This window comes from Nymphalis io, chromosome Z, assembly GCF_905147045.1.
Source record: "Nymphalis io chromosome Z, ilAglIoxx1.1, whole genome shotgun sequence".
NCBI lineage: Eukaryota > Metazoa > Arthropoda > Insecta > Lepidoptera > Nymphalidae > Nymphalis > Nymphalis io.
The window spans coordinates 7399468-7420943 of NC_065918.1; the positions used below are offsets into that span (position 1 = coordinate 7399468).

General features: G+C 30.6%; 1 protein-coding gene and 1 long non-coding RNA gene across 2 annotated transcripts in view; one reads left to right on the forward strand and one right to left on the reverse strand.

The window, feature by feature from the left end:
• Window positions 1–21476, forward strand: part of LOC126780382 (frequenin-1) — a 243516-nt gene that overhangs the window by 147145 nt on the left and 74895 nt on the right. The window contains exons 4-9 of the mRNA XM_050504844.1: window positions 12212–12236; window positions 12337–12385; window positions 12680–12769; window positions 14778–14856; window positions 15238–15326; window positions 16266–16597. Of these exons, the coding sequence (XP_050360801.1) occupies window positions 12212–12236; window positions 12337–12385; window positions 12680–12769; window positions 14778–14856; window positions 15238–15326; window positions 16266–16433 (500 nt within the window). The 3' untranslated portion in view covers window positions 16434–16597. The remainder of the gene's footprint in view (window positions 1–12211; window positions 12237–12336; window positions 12386–12679; window positions 12770–14777; window positions 14857–15237; window positions 15327–16265; window positions 16598–21476) is intronic.
• On the reverse strand, window positions 16218–17370 carry LOC126780383 (uncharacterized). The gene is made up of 2 exons (XR_007670490.1): window positions 17287–17370; window positions 16218–16470 (listed from the first exon to the last, which is right to left on the reverse strand). It is a non-coding gene; the product is annotated as an uncharacterized LOC126780383 (long non-coding RNA).

Below are 21476 nucleotides of genomic sequence, written 5' to 3' on the forward strand. Positions count from 1 at the left end.
TGCCAAACAAAAATGTTTTAATTCGAGTTGTTTGGTGTCATCATGTCATCGCAATGCTTTATGATACACAACATTTATCGTTTTGTTTTCTGACGCTTAAACAAAACTGATGGTCTCCCGACACGGGAACCAGCTATACACAATTGACTATGCGTGAAGTATGAATTTTCAAGGTTAATGCCGCAAACATGCAAAGACTGCCATTGTGATTTGTTTGTAGTCATTGCAAATGCTAGGCTACACGGTAAACTGAAAGTATTTAATGTAAAATAGCATGTTAGTTGGAATTATTGGAATTCGTGGTATTAAAATGACTCTTCTTTATTCCTTCGAGATTTTGTATTTCACAGCCAATATAGCACGTTCACTCAATCAATCATGATTTAGATAGGTTCGGTATTTAATTCTATAAACTGAAAAAAAAAATCGGGGAATGTTATGCAACCAGTCTTAATGTTAACTGAGATTTTGCCATTGTCAATGTCCAATAGATCTTTGAATTCTCCTCCTCTAATAACTATTAACTTCGATGTTTTAATCTACCGGACGTCACGGTTACAGTTTTTATTAATTACATTCAGTTACCGTACCGGGAAACATAGTAAAAAATGCTTTCATTTGTTCAATTTTCATTCATTGCATCTATATGTTTACGCCGTTAAGACCGCAAGTCCGTCAGTATTCGTGAAATGATTGATGGTAAGCCGAGATGGCCCAGTGGTTAGAACGCGTGAATCTTAACCGATGATCATGGGTTCAAACCCGGGCAAGCACTACTGAATTTTCATGTGCTTAATTTGTGATTATAATTCATCTCGTGCTTTAAAGTGTATTCCACCAACCCGCATTGGAGCAGCGTGGTGGAATAAGCTCCAAACCTTCTCCTCTAAAAGGGAGAGGAAGCCTTAGCCCAGCAGTGGGACATTAACAGGCTGTTACTGATTAATAAATGATGATGTTATTTTGCAATAACGCATCCTTAGATATTCTAAACGATGGCGCAAAAACCAAAGAACATTAGCAAACATTACGATTTCTGAACTACAATAATTTAACAGACTCACTACAATCGCAACATTAAATTTTATTAACATTTACAGCTAGTCATTAAATTATGTACAGTCATTTTTATAATATATAAAAATTAAAATAGAGAACAAAATACGCATTACAAATTTATAGAAAAAACACGCCGTCTAAAAGATTGTCATTTGGTACAATTTTTAGTCATTAAATTGATACTATTAACAAAACCATGTATTTCTTTCTCATCGTACGTAATTGTACGTACGTACAGCTACAAATATTTCAACTGCCAAAACATTCAGATAACCTCTAAGTTTGCCAAAATACTCAATAAGTCGATGTTATTTTAATAACCTTGACCTTTCACATTGCGTGATCTCATACTACAAAGGAAATGAGAATAATACGTAATATATGTGTTGAGTATTAGTTCTGCGGTAAATACAAGAATAGATAGTACCGCAAATCCTTATTAAAATAATAAATATAAGCAACTATTTTGACCTACTTATAACATATTAATTATATATTTAAAAAAAAGTCTTATCGTTTTACATAATGCCATCTGATTAATTATAAAAGAGATTCAATTTCAATTAGAAGTTCTAAGCAAGCTTTACTATGTTATGTAATTAATTAGTTTTATCGAACACTTTACTATCAAATCATATCGGCATAAAATATTTTGTATCTTTAAATTAATTTCTTAAGTACATTTTCTCAACTGCTGCTTTTTAATTAGGATGGGAAATAATACCCCTTTTATTTTCCATAAAAGGTTTCGTAATTAAAAAGTGGAAAGAGATCTTACCATTTATCTTGCAGTCTGCTGCCAGTTTTCGACAAGTAAATTTATTACAAAGCTGAAGCAAAATATGTCACAGTTTGTAATTCCATACATTTTATTAAAACCGTAACAAGATTGGGTTAAGGCTGGAAATATTTTAGTAAATATATATTTTTTATTGTTTCATTTATCCAAATCTCATACGTACCTAAACTCTGTTAAAGTTTTAATTCGACAGACGGACTCCATATCGTTCAAGTCATTCGAAAAAGCGTAATAATTACGAATATTTTTTTTTATCAATATAATATTTATTTTATTTTATAAATATATATTTGAAAACTAGATGTTCGTAAAAACATAAAGTATTTTTCCTGAAATTGTAACGGAATAAATTTATCTTAATACAAGGAAGAGAGCTGAGATGGCCCAGTGGTAAGAACATGTGAATCTTAACCGATGATCGTGAATTCAAACCCGGGCAAGCACCACTGAATTTTCATGTGCTTAATTTGTGATTATAATTCATCTCGTGCTTTACGGTGAACGAAAACATCGTGAGGAAACCTGCATGTGTCTAACTTTACTGAAATTCTGCCACATGTGTATTCTACCAACCCGCATTGGAGCAGCGTGGTGGAATAAGCTCCAAACCGTCTCCTCAAAAAGAGGAGAGGAGGCCTTTAGCCCAGCAGTGGAAAATTCACAGGATGTTACGGTACGGTACGGTAATACAAGGAATAAACGTACATTTATGACCTGTATTGTTATCGGAGCATAATCGATTTTTTTCAGGAAAGTTTAAGTGCTATAACGACCATGTTTCGCCCGCATGTTGGGGGAGGCTTCTGTGCTTTATACGCATTAGCTATGTTTGTAGAAAACGATTGTTAGACAGTATAAAGTATATTGTTTTTTTTTAATATAAATTACTTTAAGCATATTATATTTCGTAGAGTTTATTTTGACTTCTACCGATTCTTTTTAGGTCCGAGGTATTTGATTTCGAAACCGAGTTTTGATATTTATTAAGTTAGCATAACGCTTGTATATTAAACAAAGATTTTGACTTTACTGGAAACATAAATAATTAATATACTTTGAACAATGATATTTATTTATAAAATTTAATTATAAATACAAGTAGCCTTTTGTGATTTGATACTTTGCATTGTTATTGTGCTCATTCGAACCAACATAATATATTTGTTTCAATAATAATCTGCATACAATATTACTGACTATTCTACTGTCAATTTAACTCAAATGTTTTTGATGTTTTTTAAAGTTTACTTAATAAAAACTATACAGGCTAGTGTCTAATGAAATTATTATATTACGGCACTGGTGGTAGAGCTTTGTGCTCGTCTGGGTAGGTACCACGCATTCATCAGTGAATGAGCCATTGTAATTAAAGGCACAAGGGACATAACCTTTGTTCCCAAGGTTGGTGGCGCTTTGCCGATGGGCTATGGGCGTTGGTGACAACTTATCATCAGGTGGCCCATATGCTCGTCCTCCTATTCAATAAAACCTCCACCTATTCAATAAAATAAATTAAAAATGTATGTATACTAGTGGGCTCAGTGATTTAAATACAATCATAATTGATTATTGGAATTTAATTATTTCTTTTTTTTTTATTGATAACAACAAAAATCGGTTCGCAAACAGAGCAGAAAAAGGTACTAAACAATTTCGTCTTTGCCTATTTTCATATATAGATTACCAATTTTAGAAACTAATATTACAAAGGCTATAAATAAATAATAACTACTAATACTTCAACTCATCGTTTTGATATTTTCAAGTATGACATTAGTGTTGTTTCGTATAAAACCGATAGCTTGAGCCGTTAATGTAATTTATCCTGTTTATTTAAAAAAAAAAACAATGAAATGTCCCATCGTTACCAGAGGAGATTTAAATTTCTTAGCGTACTTTTATGTACTTACGTATATATATATATATATATATATATATAAATTATGTCTCATTTATTAATTTTTACATCTAAATAAATTTGTACACAAAAATAATAATCGTTCTACTCCGTAAGTACTCATGTATACATCATAAATTACATAAGTGAAACCTTTTTGCGTTTGAGACAATTAACTTTAACTTTGCACACAAATTTATACTTCACAAACTAAATCTCTTTAGGCATAAATAAGTTTTCCTTAAAAAAAATTTAATTACTTATTCTAAAGGCATGTTTAGTATAATAACATAAGGGGCACTATTAAGTCAGCAATCAAATACTCAATTGCAATGTGGCATGATTTCCCATCAATCTTAAGGTATCGCTGTTAAAACCACTTTCAGTAAACGACTCTTTTATGGGACGCTCATAAAACAGATACTCTAAGTTACAGTTAAATGAGGAAGTTAATCTTTATTTATACTATGCAACGATTACTTACTCAGCGTACGCTTTCTGATGGCTTAAGTTAAATTTAAATAAGCTTAATTAAATTTAAAATCATTTTTGTCAATTATTACATTTCTAAATTCCACCCGCAGCATCGCCCGAGTTTGATGGAGGGGAGGGCACGTGCTGGGAATCCAATTTGTTTTCTGTACCCTTGATCATGTTTATGGAAAATTGATGATCAATTGAGTAGTTAATACGTGAAAGCGTAACGAAAAAACAAACAAACTCACTTTCGCATTTATAATATAATATTAGTAAGGATGTCACGACATATAACATGCCAAATAATTACATAATTGTAATTATTTGGTATTATGGATGGATAAATAAAAAACAATATTGTTACACATGAAAGTTATTTTTGCCGAACTATGTATGATGGGGAACAGTAGACTGTCGGAAATATGGACGTCCCAGTGTACTTGAAAGGGTTTTTTGGTGTGGCCGAGGAAATGTACGTCGTCAAAAACGCGAACTAGTTTTGAGCTTAGACGCAGGCCAAGGTTGTACACTGTGCTCTTATAAGTTATTTAAGTGTCGACCTGCTTGCCGATACGACGTCAACCAACAGCATTGCAAATTAAATATTTTTTTATATATATAATAGGAAGGTGGACGAGCGTATGGGCCACCTGATTGTAGGTAGTCACCAATACCACCCATAGACATTGGCATTTTAAGAAATATTAACCATCGCTTATATCACCAATGTGCAACCGACCTTGGGAACTAAGATGTTATGTCCCTTGTGCCTGTAATTATGCTGGCTCACTCACCCTTCAAACCGGAACACAACAATACCAAGTACTGCTGTTTTACGGTAGAATATCTGATTGGTGGGTGGTACCTACCCAGACGAGCTTGCACAAAGCTCTACCACCTGTAAAAAAATATTTATGCACTAGTGTATGTTTTTTATATCAATCAATTAAACAAAATATTTTTATTCAAATGGATTTTTACAAGTACTTTTGAATCGTCAAGCACTTACGCGAATTCTGAATGTAGATCATAGCGAGAAAAACTGGCAATGAACTCAGTAGTTACTCAAGAAGACGACAAAAATATATGTATTATAGATCTTAGAAAGTTTGTCATAACTAAGGATCGAACAAGTGATCGTTGGGATTGAAATGAGCGGTACGTTCATCTTTATTCATTATATAAAAGCTATTTATATTACGAATTATATGTATTTAAGATATTTATTCAAATTTCACTAACAAAGTTATATTGTGCTTTAAATAGAACTCATTGACAAAGACTTTACTGATTTATATTAAATAATGCTAAAATTGGAAATTATAGCAGGTATTTTTTTAAATTTATGCATGATGCTATTAAAATGCATGAGAAACGTGACCGAATATGGAATTTATTAAGTTCGTTTTAAAGCATATTCATTATATAATTTTCCGATTATCTCGAAACTGCTATTTCGATAGACACCTCGTTATTGCTAGTTTGAAGGTATAAAATCCTAAAATATTCTTATAATTTGTTATATAATATAATTATTTAGAGAAGTAGGTACGTAGAAATATGTTATGTGATTTTTTAGTTATTACTTTGAAATACCACAAAAGTAAATCTTACAGCGTGCTATAAAAAGTATCTGCGATGGCTACCCACCAGCCATATGTGTTATACTCAGTAGCCATAGTGGGTAGTTGTATAATATTTATTTTAATATTCTTAATATCTTGTTTAATATATCTTAAACAAAGATATCTAATAAATTATTTTATAATTAAAACGTAATAGGAAAGTTTTTATTCGTATAATAATATTATGGATGCCTAAAATTTCATACTTTCAATATTCATAAATTGTGCAGTCTTGAATATTATAACAGCTTAAAAGTGATTTGTCTGTTTCTGTGCATATTAAAGTCTCATATAAGTATAATTATTACATACATAAAAATCATAACCAATTTACATGTAGTAACTAATCTTACATTTAGTTTTAATTTAATTTAGTTTGTAATTTTAACAAAATGTTTAAATTTTACAAAATAAATCGTTACGACAAAATAAATTATTTAGAAAAGGCCGGTGCGCGGGTAGATTACGTCAGAAAAATTAAACTCATGATGCGTCCAACTGCATATTACATATCGGCTATTGACGTTATAACTTACGATCTCGATAATCTAACGGAAAGATTTAGAAGAAAGATAAATATCTGCTTTATATTAATATTACACATATATGTTTCTGTATGAGTCTATCATTTTTCAATGGAAAACGCCTAACTGCGTATTATATTTAAAAGAAATTTTCTTGAAAGTAATGTTATTCCCATTATTGAGAGGAATTCAACTATACCTCGTCATAATATCTTAATTAATTATTTAAAACTTGAATGCTACAGAGCGAGACAAACTAATATATATTCATACATATATTCGACCCTTTAGTTTTAGATTTGTAAATACCTTGTTAATTAAAATAAAAATATATTTATATACTACATCTTTGGATATACATAATGTACTAACTACTTGCTTTCTTACTAAATACAATCAAAAAATACAAAATGTATGCTTAAAATAATTTAATTGCGCTACTCGCAAAGCAACAAACGAATACAATTCGAAATAGATTCAAGTTCATAAAAATGCTCAGCATTATCGTACAACAGATTACCATTTATCGATTTCCGTTTACCCGTCCAGCTCATAATGTGACTGCGAAATCTGAATCATCTGAGTTTGTTTTGATAAATTGACTATTTTTTAATTATATTTTATTTTATTTTTATTGATATATTTAGTTTGCAGTAATAGATGGATTATCTCTATACTTAACGAATAAAACTTCGTGTTCTGACCTTCTGTTTGGGTAATAAAAGCTGAGAATCTTCAGTATTCTTAACTAAAACATATATAAGTGTTTTATCTTCAATATGTGTTAATTGATTATTATTATTAAAGCAGCTTGCAGCTCCTTATTTCCAGATTCCTGTACAGGCAACCTTGTGAAAATGATCTTGTAAATCTTTTTCAGCGTCGGTGAATAGCGAACAACTGGTACCTCGTCTATATCAGGGGGAGGCACATGAATATAAACGTGCTTGGTAACCACTGGCTTTGGAGTATTTTGTTTGTTATCAATCTGATTTGCATTGCTATGAATACTATCAAATTGACTTTGATAAACAAGCAATTGTAGATTATTTTGAGCTTCAAATAGTTGCGGTTTTCAGTATAACTTCGAAGAAAAGTGTTTTTTTTTTCATTTAAATTCTCTGAAAAAATATTTTGTATACTATAAGGGGACGTGTATAATTTGAAAAAAGTTTCTTGGATTCCTTGTATATTACCAGATAAACCGTTATTTATGTTTAAATGTTGCTGGTTGTATGGTATTCCATTCATACTGTCCGAATTTTGGACATTAAATAAGGGTGGTCGAACATTTCGTCCATGCATTTTCGCCGGTACCGGAAACGCAATACCTTGAACATTTATTATAGAAGCGTGACTATCACATTAAATCTTAACACAGCTGCTGCACTGTTTTGAACATTAGTAGTACTTGTAGAGTATCAGTACTTTGAAGATTTATCGATGGAACAATTTTCTGCGAATTTAAACTGTATGTTTCTCGAGGCTCGTTTACCTCATTTAATGTTGGCTCTACATTTATTGATTTTGATTCACTTATATTACAACTGTGCACAACAGAGCTTTGAATTTAAAGATAGGCGTCAATATTTGCATTCAACTCGGTAGTTATCGGAGTTAGACTTGTAAGGTCTTGAATGGTACTTATCTTGAGATTTTGCTGGTGGACTTATTGTGTTACCTCTGTATTTTGGTGACTGAACTAAATGATGCCCACTTCTGTCGTTCTCGTGCCGCTTTAAGTAAAAGTGATCTCCATAAGGTACAGAATACGCCGTTGTTTTCCGACCATCTTGGGTGGAAGTTTCTTGCACAATTCGACCTCCAAATTCTTGTAACGTTGGTTTATTATTCGGCAGTTTCAATGAAAGAATTGGTTTAGGATAATAATAACCTCCTTTAACTCTAACCAGTGTAATTACAGGCACAAGGGATATAACATCTTAGTTCCCAAGGTTGGTGGCGCATTGGCTATGTAAACGATGGTTGACATTTCTTACAATGCCATTGTCTAAGGGCGTTTGGTGACCACTTACCATCAGGTGGCCCGTATGCTCGTCCGCCTTCCTATTCTATAAAAAAAATAAAAACCGATAAAGCAATTACACTCCACACCTAAAATAAAATATATTAATATCATTATAAAAAAGAATTATTAATATATTAAAAGAAAGTGTAATAATATTCAATTTCATGATTTAAAACACGAATCTTTACAATTTTATCGACGGAATAAACTAAAACGTATGTCACCTTAGCTATATATAAAAGCTTTCACCATAAGATTTGTAAATCATATTTATGTCAATTTATAAAGCATGCGTTTCGTTATAACAGAATATAATTTAAGGATATTTATTTGCTTATCGAAAATGAGGTTTTAATTATTGATTTTCATAAAATTTTACTTAAAACTTTTATGCGATATGCGAATTAATGTTATAATACATAATTATAAATAATTATTTAATCGATATTAATTAATAATCGAATTGAATAACCTGTAAATAGATTTATTTTTTTTAAATCATATTAATCTTCAAAATTCTGAAAAATATGTTAACTTAGCATATCTTATATGGGTTTATTAAATGCTTAAACTCGCTAATCGCTAGTCCGTCCACAGAATACAGCCTTAGTATTGCGATATTACTAAGGCTGTATCCTTTACTCAGATAATATTGAATATTATCTGAGTAAAGAATATCAAAATGCAGATTAACTAATGCTAAACACCTAACCTTAAAATACGGAGGTGTTAAACCTACATAAGATTTTATAATAGTGGAATTCATAGAAGTATCATACATATTACTTCGTCTTCATTCTTTATTATTTTATTAATAAAATAATTTACTAACATACTAACTTTTAGTCCCTATTATCGCCTTTATGGGATGATGCGATTTTTATTAAAACCTTTAGGTTTTTAGAGAGCTACGCCATAAAAAAGAAACCTATTTTCTATACTTTGCTGTTTCTAAGTTAACATAATTATATGGATAGGCAGGTAAATAAAATTATGTTGGTTACATTTCGTTATAATAAACTGTTAAAAATATTCTAAAGTACCGTACCGTAACAGCCTGTGAATGTCCCACTGCTGGGCTAAAGGCCTCCTCTCCTCTTTTTGAGGAGAAGGTTTGGAGCTTATTCCACCACGCTGCTCCAATGTGGGTTGGTAGAGTTCACATGTGGCAGAACTTCAGTGAAATTAGACACATGCAGGTTTCCTCACGATGTTTTCCTTCACCGTAAAGCACGAGATGAATTATAATCACAAATTAAGCACATGAAAATTCAGTGGTGCTTGCCCGGGTTTGAACCCACGATCATCGGTTAAGATTCACGCGTTCTTACCACAGGGCCATCTCGGCTTTTTTTTATCTAAAGTAAGATATCTATTTTCAAACATTTCCATAGCACTATTTGCTTAAAAAAATGTAAATTTAGTAAAATTGTATACAAACGAGACTACTTATATTTTTACGCAATTTAATTTTATGTTTAGTTTATAAATAGACGCTTAAAAAATCATTCGCTTATATTTCACTTTTGTTCTTTTTTTTAATATACGAATGAATTGATTTCAAAAATGTAACTATAATTATTTAAAATTACATGACCTATAACTACAAATTTTATAATAATTGCTTATTATCAATTAATAATAAAATAACTAATTTACTATATTACATTATTTAGAAAAATATTAAAAGAAATAAAAAAATACTATGAGATAAATTCCTCGGAAGGCGGCCATAACCCGAATATTTATCGTAGGACCTGCACGCATCAGGTTAACTGAAGAAAGCAGCGGGATACCATTCAAATGGCACAGAACCAGTCGAAAAGACGCTACATAGGCCAGGCCTACAGCCTGCAGTATACCATTAATATGTTGGATAGAATTAATTAATAATTATCAGTAATAGGTTATTTATTAATGATCCATACTACAATATCATTACTTCAATATGTCATCATTATTTTACTCAGATACTTTCGAATTTAAAGCAGGTTTGGAAAGCTATAAATCAAAGTTTGCATTGATATCGAGATCGGATGCATTGATTTGAGTTGATCGTAAGCTAACTTATCCAATAACCATTGAAAACACTTTCATGCATCTCTTGTCGCCGGCGTCATTGGTTCGCACTTTATTTCTTAGTAAGCTTGAGATTATAACATTTGTGAAAACATTTCGCTCTGATACTTTCCTACTAGATTGTAAATTGTCTATTTTATAATAAAATAATTAATTTATTATTTTAATAATTTATAAATAAAAATTTTAATTAAATAATAATTCATCAATTAAAATTTATAGTAACTTTGTAACTGTTTTAAATATAGTATCAATTATTCTCTTTTTGTGTTACCGTTATTAAAATTGATTGTCATTATGAATTGTAAATACACAAACGTAACATTATGCGGTTAATTAATAGCGCTAATTGGGTTGTGGTGGCTTCAATTAACTTTATATTTCTCATAGTTAGCAGGGCTGGATTTAAGGCATCTAGGGTCCCGAGCCTTTTTTTAACGCTGGAAAAACACATCATGCATTTCTCCCACGGGAACAGTTGGAGATATGTAAGGCTCGCCGGTGCTCAAGGCACCTAATGCGCCCCGGAAATATCGGAATTGGAATACCCACTAAAAAACTAAACGGTACCCTTTCCATCTTAACGATTAGCGCCACGGGATCGCGTGCACATGCTACCGTGACTAGGGTCCCGAGCCTCCATAAGTAGTCCCAACACTAACAATTTTTTAATAAAATATATCAAAATTTCTACAGAAAAACAGCTTTAATATAATAAAATACAAGTTTAATTGTTTTATTTTACTTTATCTACGTAATGTTTTTAAAAAGAATTTAAATTGTTTCGACTTAAATTACTGTGTGGAAAAATTGAGGGCCACCACTCCTTTACTTGCGCCAAGACCTCCAGACCTCTAAATCCGACCCTGATCAATTAGTATTTACATGTTATATAATAGCACTTCCATACTGTTTTATTGTAAAATATATACGTTCAGCATATTTGTTTCAATTCACAGTCATTTAATCAGTTTTCTTTAGAATATTTTGTGAATAGATTTTCGTTTTTGGTTTATCTGTGCAAGCTGCATACGGAAACTACTAATTGGGATTCAGTTAACGTCAGCGGTTTTATGGATTTAAAATACTTTTATATCTCGTTAAAAAGACTTATCTTCATGAGTATTTATTAAATGTATATGCAAAAGTATTCGAGACCAACCAAATCAAGTTATTAAATCGATTCAGCGTTTTATTTTATAAGCATATACAATGTCCAGGTTTTAAAAATTTTCTAATTTGATTCGAATTTGACATACAAATTTCAATTCTTTGAGTTATTTTCTACATATAAAACACGAAAATAGAAAAATAAATTCATAGAAAAGTAAATGATGACCTCGTGAGTAAAATTATGAGAAACTTTTTTACGTAAAGTATCCCACTGACCCAAAATATATTTACAGGGGAGTGAAAACCGCGAGCATACGCTATTAAATAAAATACTAAAGTATATTTCATAGATTTAAAATAATAAATTATTCAAATGTCATAATTTACATCTTTGCGATCATATAATAAACACTAAAAACATACAAAATTTATAATGGCACGGGAGTATTGAAAAAAATTATAATTGTTTTATGTATTTAATAAAACAATTACAAATATCTTATCACTAAAATCAAAAGGTCATGAATAAAGTTATTAACGAATCTATAACCTTTGCTAAGGAATAATTAAGTAATTTATTATTTTAATGAGAGTTTTTTTTTGTTACAGTTACCGAGAAAGAAATAAGGCTCTGGTACGTTGGATTTTATTATATTTTATTCAAATACCTAAATTTACTATATATTATACATATTAATGAATATAATTTTGTACAATTGTATCTTATTTTTTAGGCATAAAGGCTTCTTAAAGGACTGCCCGAATGGTTTGCTTACCGAACAGGTAAGTTTTTATACTACCTATTTGAAATTGAGAATTTGTATAAGTGTCTGCTAATGTAACATGTTACTATATTAAAGTATATTAGTAGTATTTGTAAATATATATATATAAATATTTGTTATAAAATTTATTTATTGTAGAGATAATAACGGATACAAAAAAAAATATTATTCAGAAACGTAATTGTAATTTCAATTAAAATAATAAAATAAGTATATTTATTTAATACACGAAGATAAATCCCCCATATACATAAGCGCAATTTATAACTTATTATTTATATTTGGATTTCAGGGGTTTATTAAGATCTATAAGCAATTCTTCCCTCAAGGTGACCCGAGCAAATTCGCTTCGCTGGTTTTTCGGGTCTTCGACGAAAATAATGTAAGTAGTAATAGTTTACTTTTCGCAAATGATGTTATAATGTTTGATGAACTCTTTAATTAATTTTCTTATTGAAAACATCTTTATATTAAAAATTAAAATGTAGGTTAATTAAAAAAGGATTTTCTAAATATTTTATTAATTTATTTTTTTACATTGAATACGAATAATAAATAAAAAAAACATTTTCAGTATCTGCTGAATACTGTTGTTTTGATGATTTTGTTACAACCAAATACTATATTATTACTTATAAACCTTTACAATCCGTGTTTCCTATAGCTCATTTGAATGTGCAAATTCATAATAATTTATTAATAAGGCGAAATGTAGAGAAATTTGTCAAGTTTGTTAGGTAACAGTTTGCGTATGCTTAATATTCATAAGATGATGTCATCAGTGTTAGCTACAACCCTACATGTCGTTAGACTATAAATTTATATTCCCATACCATCAACTCGTCCATAATAAACATCTTATGACATATTTTAAAACATATTTATAAAAAAATTTACTAGCCGTGCAGAAGTTGTTATAGATTCTGTGCAAACACAGACGCGCTCCGTTCATATACTAACGACAAAGAAAATCCCTAATACCCTTTTATGACCCGAGATTTGAACTGAAAATCTTACAGTATTACTTCACATTTTATTTAAACGCTTAAAATTTCGTTACATTTTTTTGTTATTTGCCACTAATAAGAAAAATATATTAGGTAACATCTCAATTCAGCTTATCGTTAAGCCTCAGTAAATTCTGAGCAAAAAGAATTATCTTATAATTACTTATAAAACTTTTTCCTGAACATACTTCGTAGATTTTTTCTGAAGATGACAATAAATAATGTTCCGTTGTTTACGACGAAAATTAACTCGGTATGAAGTTGTAACGAAACAGTGTACCGTTTTAAGTTTATCAATAAATAAGGAACTTGTGCCAGCTTATATTAAAAACAAGTGAAAGCTTATATTATAAGTAGTAACAGTACAGAAACAGCCTGTGAATGTTCCACTGCTGGGCTCAGGCCTCCTCTCCCTTTTTGAGGAGAAGTTTTGGAGCATATTCCACCACGCTGCTCCAATGCAGGTTGGTGGAATACACATGTGGCAGAATTTCAGTGAAATTAGACACATGCAGGTTTCCTCACAATGTTTTTTTTCACCGTCAAGCACGAGATGAATTATAAATCACAAATTCTTATCTTACTGGTGGTAGGGCTTTGTGCAAGCTCGTCTGGGTAGGTACCACCCACTCATCAGATATTCTACCGCAAAACAGCATTACTTGGTATTGTTGTGTTCCGGTTTGAAGGGTGAGTGAGCCAGTGTAATTACAGGCACAAGGGACATAAAATCTTAGTTCCCAAGGTTGGTGGCGCATTGGCTATGTAAGCGATGGTTGACATTTCTTACAATGCCAATGTCTAAGGGCGTTTGGTGACCACTTACTATCAGGTGGCCCATATGCTCGTCCGCCTTCCTATTCTATAAAAAAAAAAATTAAGCACACGAAAATTCAATGGTGCTTGCCCGGGTTTGAACCCACGATCATCGGTTAAGATTCACCACTGGGTTTCTCGGCTTTTTTTTACTATTATAAGTATTCAATATTAACATGAGTACGTCTTCTTAACTAACAAGGAATTAAGATATGACTTTTTTATAGCAAATTTTTGCTTTTAAAGTACGTACATATATGTATATATACCGTTTACTGAATTATTGACTGCAATATATACTAATATAAATATTTAAATTATCATTTTATTTATTAATTCCGCTTGATTAACCATTAACACAATATTACCTTTAATAAATTACCTAATTATAAATATTTGTACTACCTTAACCTTAGGTACTTAACCTGTATATTATGTAAATTGTTACAATAGTACGGGAGTGAATATAATTTATTAATAAAATGGTACTATTATTATTAAAATATTAATTGTCTATAGCAATGGCTAAAATAACCATTTATCAACATGTTTTTGTTGTTATTCTAGGACGGGTCTATTGAGTTCGAAGAGTTTATTAGAGCTCTCTCGGTGACGTCACGGGGTAATCTAGACGAGAAATTACATTGTAAGTTGAATAATAAGCTTATGTCCATACATTTTGGATATTTAATAACTATCATAATAAAATATATTGATTTGATAACCAAGTAAATAAACTTACCTTAGTCATGGTGCAATATATAGTTGAACATGTTTTCACGTATAAATAAATGTTTATAACTTTAATATCAAATATTAAGTCGATGATTGTTACTACATTTATAGATAATACAAAACTTAACGACTTAAAAAAATGTAATGTTTCCCCAAACAACTAATCAAAATATCTTTAATATATTCGAATACATTCAAATAAAGAGTTAGTATTTATTTGGCCATGAATAGGTTATTTGTAAATAATTAACTTCAATTTTTAAAGTTATTTCAACATATTAATATATTACAGGGGCATTCCGCTTATACGATGTTGACAACGACGGCTATATAACGAGAGATGAAATGTACAACATAGTCGACGCGATCTATCAGATGGTTGTAAGTTAATCTATAAATATAACTATACGACACGGTGCTAAACAGTACAGATACAGTGTGCACAATGGCAGTCATTATTAATCCACTACTTGTCAATGATTTCTTCCTGTTTAACATAAGTTCTGGAGCATAATACACTACGCTTGAGTCGCATTAATCGCTGCTAGGAGTTCATTGGATAGGCGTTGTTTTAACACGAGATATTACTTTACTAGTTTGTAGGATATGCATTGTAAGTGCAACAAATAACAAGAATTACTTCTTGTTATTTGTTGCACGTGAAAATTGATGCCTGCTGATTTGGATCATTTTTCAATGAAGTATGACGTGTTCTATGTTATATTCACCCTTTCAATTTATCCTTAATTAATATCAACATTCGTTTTTCTTTTCTTTTTTAATTAGTTTATTTTTAACTATTTTATATAAGTTGAATTAAATAATTGCCTGAGACCACGGACACTGAAAAGTGAAACGTAGGAAATGATAAAAAAATGTTAAAATATACGCGATAAATCCATTCATAGTTGCTAAATTCAATTTGTAACAATCACGAAACCTAAGAACTCATTAAATAATTTTTTTGTTTGCGGCCGGCGACACCATGACTAACACGTGTTTTTGGCCCCTATAAAAAAAACCTTGAGAATGGCTGCTCTATTCCCTCATTCTGAAAATCCGATACAATTGGAGAGAACTCAAGCGCAGGTCCATCGGCTTGACGTTCATTCCAAGGGACTGGAGTGTTAACACTGTCAACCTTCAAACTCCGGTGTAAACTAAGAATTTATTATCAGAAAAAAGCCAAATAATTTTGGCTCTTATTAGAATAATTTGAATTCAGAACCTCGAGAACTACAGTCTTATAAGCCACTAGACAAGACAAAAAAATTGTTGTGTTATGTTTATTATATAAAAGGAATTTATATATTTTTTCAGGGGCAAACACCACAGCCGGAAGACGAGAACACTCCGCAGAAACGCGTCGACAAAATCTTCGACCAGATGGACAAGAACCATGACGACCGTCTCACCCTCGAGGAATTCCGTGAGGGCAGCAAGGCCGACCCGCGCATTGTTCAGGCGCTCTCACTTGGAGGCGATTAATCGACGATCATCCTCTCGCCGGATTTCTCATTATTTCCTGAAGATTAAACTGTCTTTATTTTCATTTTGCGGAAAAACTTTATTCTAATGCCCAAATTTTGTTTACTTCTCGTTTTCTAATGAAATATTTTTATTTTAAATTCTTTACAATCTTATTTAACTTCGTGTTTGCCGATATGAATTTATAGATAAACTAATAATATATGTAATATTTAATTATGATATTTTCAAAAGTAAACATAACTGCTTGCCAAAAACTGATGAAAATAATTGATCAATCAAAAGATCTATTAGTACAGCTGCGGCAATGTAAAAAAATCTGGTATCAGGCACTATGCCAATTTGATGACCTGTTCTTAGCTTTTCATCTGCGCGAGCCAAGAACCTTGATATTTTACTTCCAAAATATTTCATATTAACTTTGAATTTTTCTTTGGCGTCGTTTAAAAATGAATCTGACGAATCTTGGTAAAATTTGATTTCAGATTTGAAAGCCACGATACAAGTATTATCTCTTGATTTATACGAATAGAAATGTCACAATACATTAAGATTATTTTTTTATATATATTTATGAAAATACTAATACTTTAAGTAATATAAAAGCAAACTCAATTACTTACTCCGTAAATTTCGTATTGGCAAAATCATCGGTCAATATTTGTAATGTTTATAGTTTTTATTACGTATTAAATCTTATATTTAATTTTATTCAAGCTAATGCGTTTTATATAATGAAATAAATTCGTGCGAGAGATGTGTCCGTTGGTAAAAATACCAACGTTGATATTTAACAAATCATACGATTTGTCCTGATAAACCGATCGAGACAGCTAAAGCAGCACGGACTCACCTATACTGCCTAATGCGTAGTATATCTGTCTGTACAATGTCAAAATATACCATCATGCGTAACAAGATAACTGCAAAAAAATAATAATCATGGAATTACTACAATATTATTCCAAGGAATAAAAAAAACTACATAATTAAAATAACAACATTTAACCGTAACCGTACATGTCCGTGTTGCAAATACTTAAATATTTCATATTTGTCATATTTGAATGTAAGCAATATTATAATCATAGAGCAACCCCTTATTAACATTTTCAATAAAATTATCACAATCTGTAGTGTCTATATTACACAATATCTTGAGATAGGTATTCATCTAATACGAATATTTTGTTATTAAACGATTTTCAAAAATAAAATTGTTGATTGTTGATTAATTAATAGGTTTTAAAGACTTGGCCCCATTATAGATAAATTGTATTTTGGGCCGATATAAATTATAACTAATAAATCTTGGCGTTACTACAAACGTTTTGGGTTTTTACAGCCCCATAGTTACTAATTAATAAAACGTTTTCACAATGACGAGGTGCTTAGCAGAAAAGTTAATTAGGACTGCAGCGACACCTTCTGTAATCACAAAATAATGTTTTGGAAACTTGAAACAGTAAGTAACATCGTTATATTAAAACGTGGTAAAACGATAATCATTTGCATTATTAAAAAGACGTAGGACGATTGTTGCTAAAGCCTAAATTTTTTTATGAAAATAAAATAATAATTAAATCAATAAATAATACAAAATAACATTCGTACATCACACATACAAAATAATTATATTACTAAGTGTTGTTACGTCTTACTTATCTCTTACAAGTAACTTAAGAATTCTTAAGCTTATTGTGACGTGTGACAAAGCATTTAACTTTAAATTGTGGAGCCTTTTAAAACATTTGGATACTTCATTTATTCTGTCTTCTACAGTTTTCTTCATCTACGTAGGTGTTACGATTCGAAATGTTTTAGGTACATTTGTGATTCTGTTATTACTGTCAATTTATTTATATTAATATCTAACTGTGGTAAATACCTGCAATAGTAACTGATTAAACATAATGTGCGTTAAATTTCATGAAATATTTATGTTACAAAAGGTTTATGGAATGTTCTGCGCGTAAAACAACCGCTTTTAAGTAAGAGAGGCATTTTTCTTATTCAGTACAGAATCGAAAAGGTTATTCTTATTCCTTGTCGAACAAGTTGGAATTTAAAGGCCTCTGACGTTGTCCTACGTTCTGCAGAGCATTCATTGTTATAGAATTGACATAAAATTCAAATAAAAAATAAACGACTCTAAATTTTTCAAGTGCCAAAGTGCCTCATTTTATATCCTCTAACATTTTTTGTATTTTTTTAGTTATTAAATTTTTTATTTTTGATGCATTTCAAATGGTAAACCGTTTGGTAGAAGTACTGTGTTGGTTGTTTCATGAGTCACTTTTTTTGTATGGGATTGTAGATAAGTTGCGTCCTCGGAAACGGATAGAGTAAAAATTTATTGGGCTGTGTTGTGTGTAGAGTTTAAGAACGGCGACGCAAAGCGACTGCTTAATTCAGATGTAAAATATAAATAATATTTTTTTTAATTATTTATTAGACATTTTTTTAATTAAAATATCCAAAGACTTATTCTTTAAAGTTATTAAATTAAAGATTGAAACTAATATATTATCTTGCAAGAAGACAAATGTACCTATAATACAATAATTAAAAAAATAATTACAATTAAAAGTAAAAAAAATATAGTAATACGACCGAAGTCAGCGTCAGAATGCAATTTTTAATTATTAATATAATTTTAATATAAAATTAAATTTGGAAAAGTTTAAAGTAACAGTAAATAATCGTCATTTTATTGCACAAAAATTAAAGTTAATTTTCGAATGAAACGCCTTTAGAAATCATCGTAGATACATTGAAATTTAATAAAACTGTCGGAACTTTTGGAAACTTTACTCTTCTATTGTTTATTCACAATGGCAGCGAACTAATGTAATTTTAAAATGGATATACCTATTTAATCACCTCTTAGATAAGTAAGTCAAGTAATTATGTGATGTTAGACTTACATACATCTTTAATGTTGCGTAAATGTTTTCGATGAAATAAACCTATAACTGTTTCCACTGATGTTTTAATATGAGAGCGATAAATATTTTTATGTAAGTCTAGCAATACATTTATTGTATTAGTATGAAATAAGATTATCATTGTATACCGATTAGGCTCCAGTGTCGTCCAGGGTGTAAGCCCTCGTGGCTACATACCAATATAAATTCCCACTCACATATTTATTCTGATGGATGTTTACACTAATCATATTATTATTAGAAGTAGTTAAATGTTAGAGTCACGTTCCGTGACATTAAGTCATGATTGTTTACTACATGATTGTTTAGTATTACAATAATAAATATTAATTATAAATTGTCTCACGTTGTCTGACAAACATAATCTGCTTAAAACACGAACAAAATTAATAATAAATTTATACCTTGCATTGCACACGCAATGAAATATAAATTTACTCGAACGCGAACCGACGTGATAGTAGTTCTATCGTCGCCAGACAATATTTCTTATTTTTTAGCTTTATCAGAGTAGACAATTAAATAAAACAGAAACATCAGACCTCAATCGTGTTTTAACTTGAGGGATATCCTCGGCTTATGTTAAAAATAAATAAATACGGACCTTATGTTTGCCTCAAGTAACGTGACAAAAATAATACGCTGATAACACACAAACAAGAAAACACAGTATAACTACCAGATGAAAAGAGACAACCTTATACTTGTAATAAACTGTATATAGGCATATAATGCTATATACCAATATATTCAGTAATTGTAAAATTTAAAATTAACGAATTAAAAAAAAATCGATAATTAATACGATTGATCGCAAGATTTCCATGCAAATTATGTTTGTACAGGACGTTAGAGAATAGTTTTAAGATTAGAACAAATTATAATTTATCTGCTCATTTCTCCGGTTCGCTGCCTTAAACTTAAGTAGAAAATCTCTGTTTCAATGTAAATAATAAGTAATATTCGCCTACTTTAATACATACTATGATAATATTCACTTTTATTATAAATTATTAAAAATAAACAAAGTTGAAATGAAATGTGTTTTTTATTAGTACTTAGGTACTCAAGATCCTGTGAAACTACTCTTTGGTAAATGTTTGTTAGTTCGTTGTGGATTTAGACTGCTTAATTCGACTTGGAAGTATAGCATATTATATATTATTTTCTTTATGAAAAGGTGTAAGATACTGGAATAATAAAAAAATGACAACGAATTAAAATCATGTACGTAGATACTTAACTGATTACATTTTTACTACATTATGTTAAAATTAAAGCCTGTAAATATTTCTTCAGCGTGAAAAAGTCATCTCTACTCTAGAATTTTTGTTTCGCAATGCATTGCATGTAATTAATTTTTACGACACACGTACCCGAAAAACTCGATACATGCAATTTTTCTCACGACGTTTTACTTCACGCCTAGCTGAGTTTAATTTTAGACACAAATTGAACACATGATAACTGCATAGTAAAAGCAGAGATGGCCTAGTGGTTAGAACGCGTGCATCTTAACCGATTATCGTGGGTTCAAACCCGGGCAAGCACCACTGAATTATCATGTGCTTAATTTGTGTTTATAATTCATCTCGTGGAAACGTGGTAACGTAAACGTGGTACGGTGAAGGAAAACATCGTGAGGAAACCTGCATGTGTCTAATTTCATTGAAATTATGCCACATGTGTATTCTACCAACCCGCATTGGAGCAGCGTGGTAGAATAAGCTCCAAACCTTCTCCTCAAAAGGGAGAGGAGGCCTTAGCCCAGCAGTGGGACATTAACAGGCTGTTACTAACTAACTAACTAACTAACTGTATAGTGGCTGCCCAAATTTGAACTCTCAATCATCGGTGAAAATTTACGTGCTCTAACTGTCTAGGCTATGTCGGCTCTAATATTTAAAAAAAAAACATTATACTACTATACTACTAGGTTTATATTTCTAGGAATATACAATGAAATATATATATTTTTATTTTTGCAGAGACAGTTGAAACCAAAATACCAAAAAAGGACTTGAAACGGGTAGGTAACCAGTGTTTATTTTTTGTATCCTTCCAAAGGTTCTGGTAGTCCTTATGTTGTCTCCAA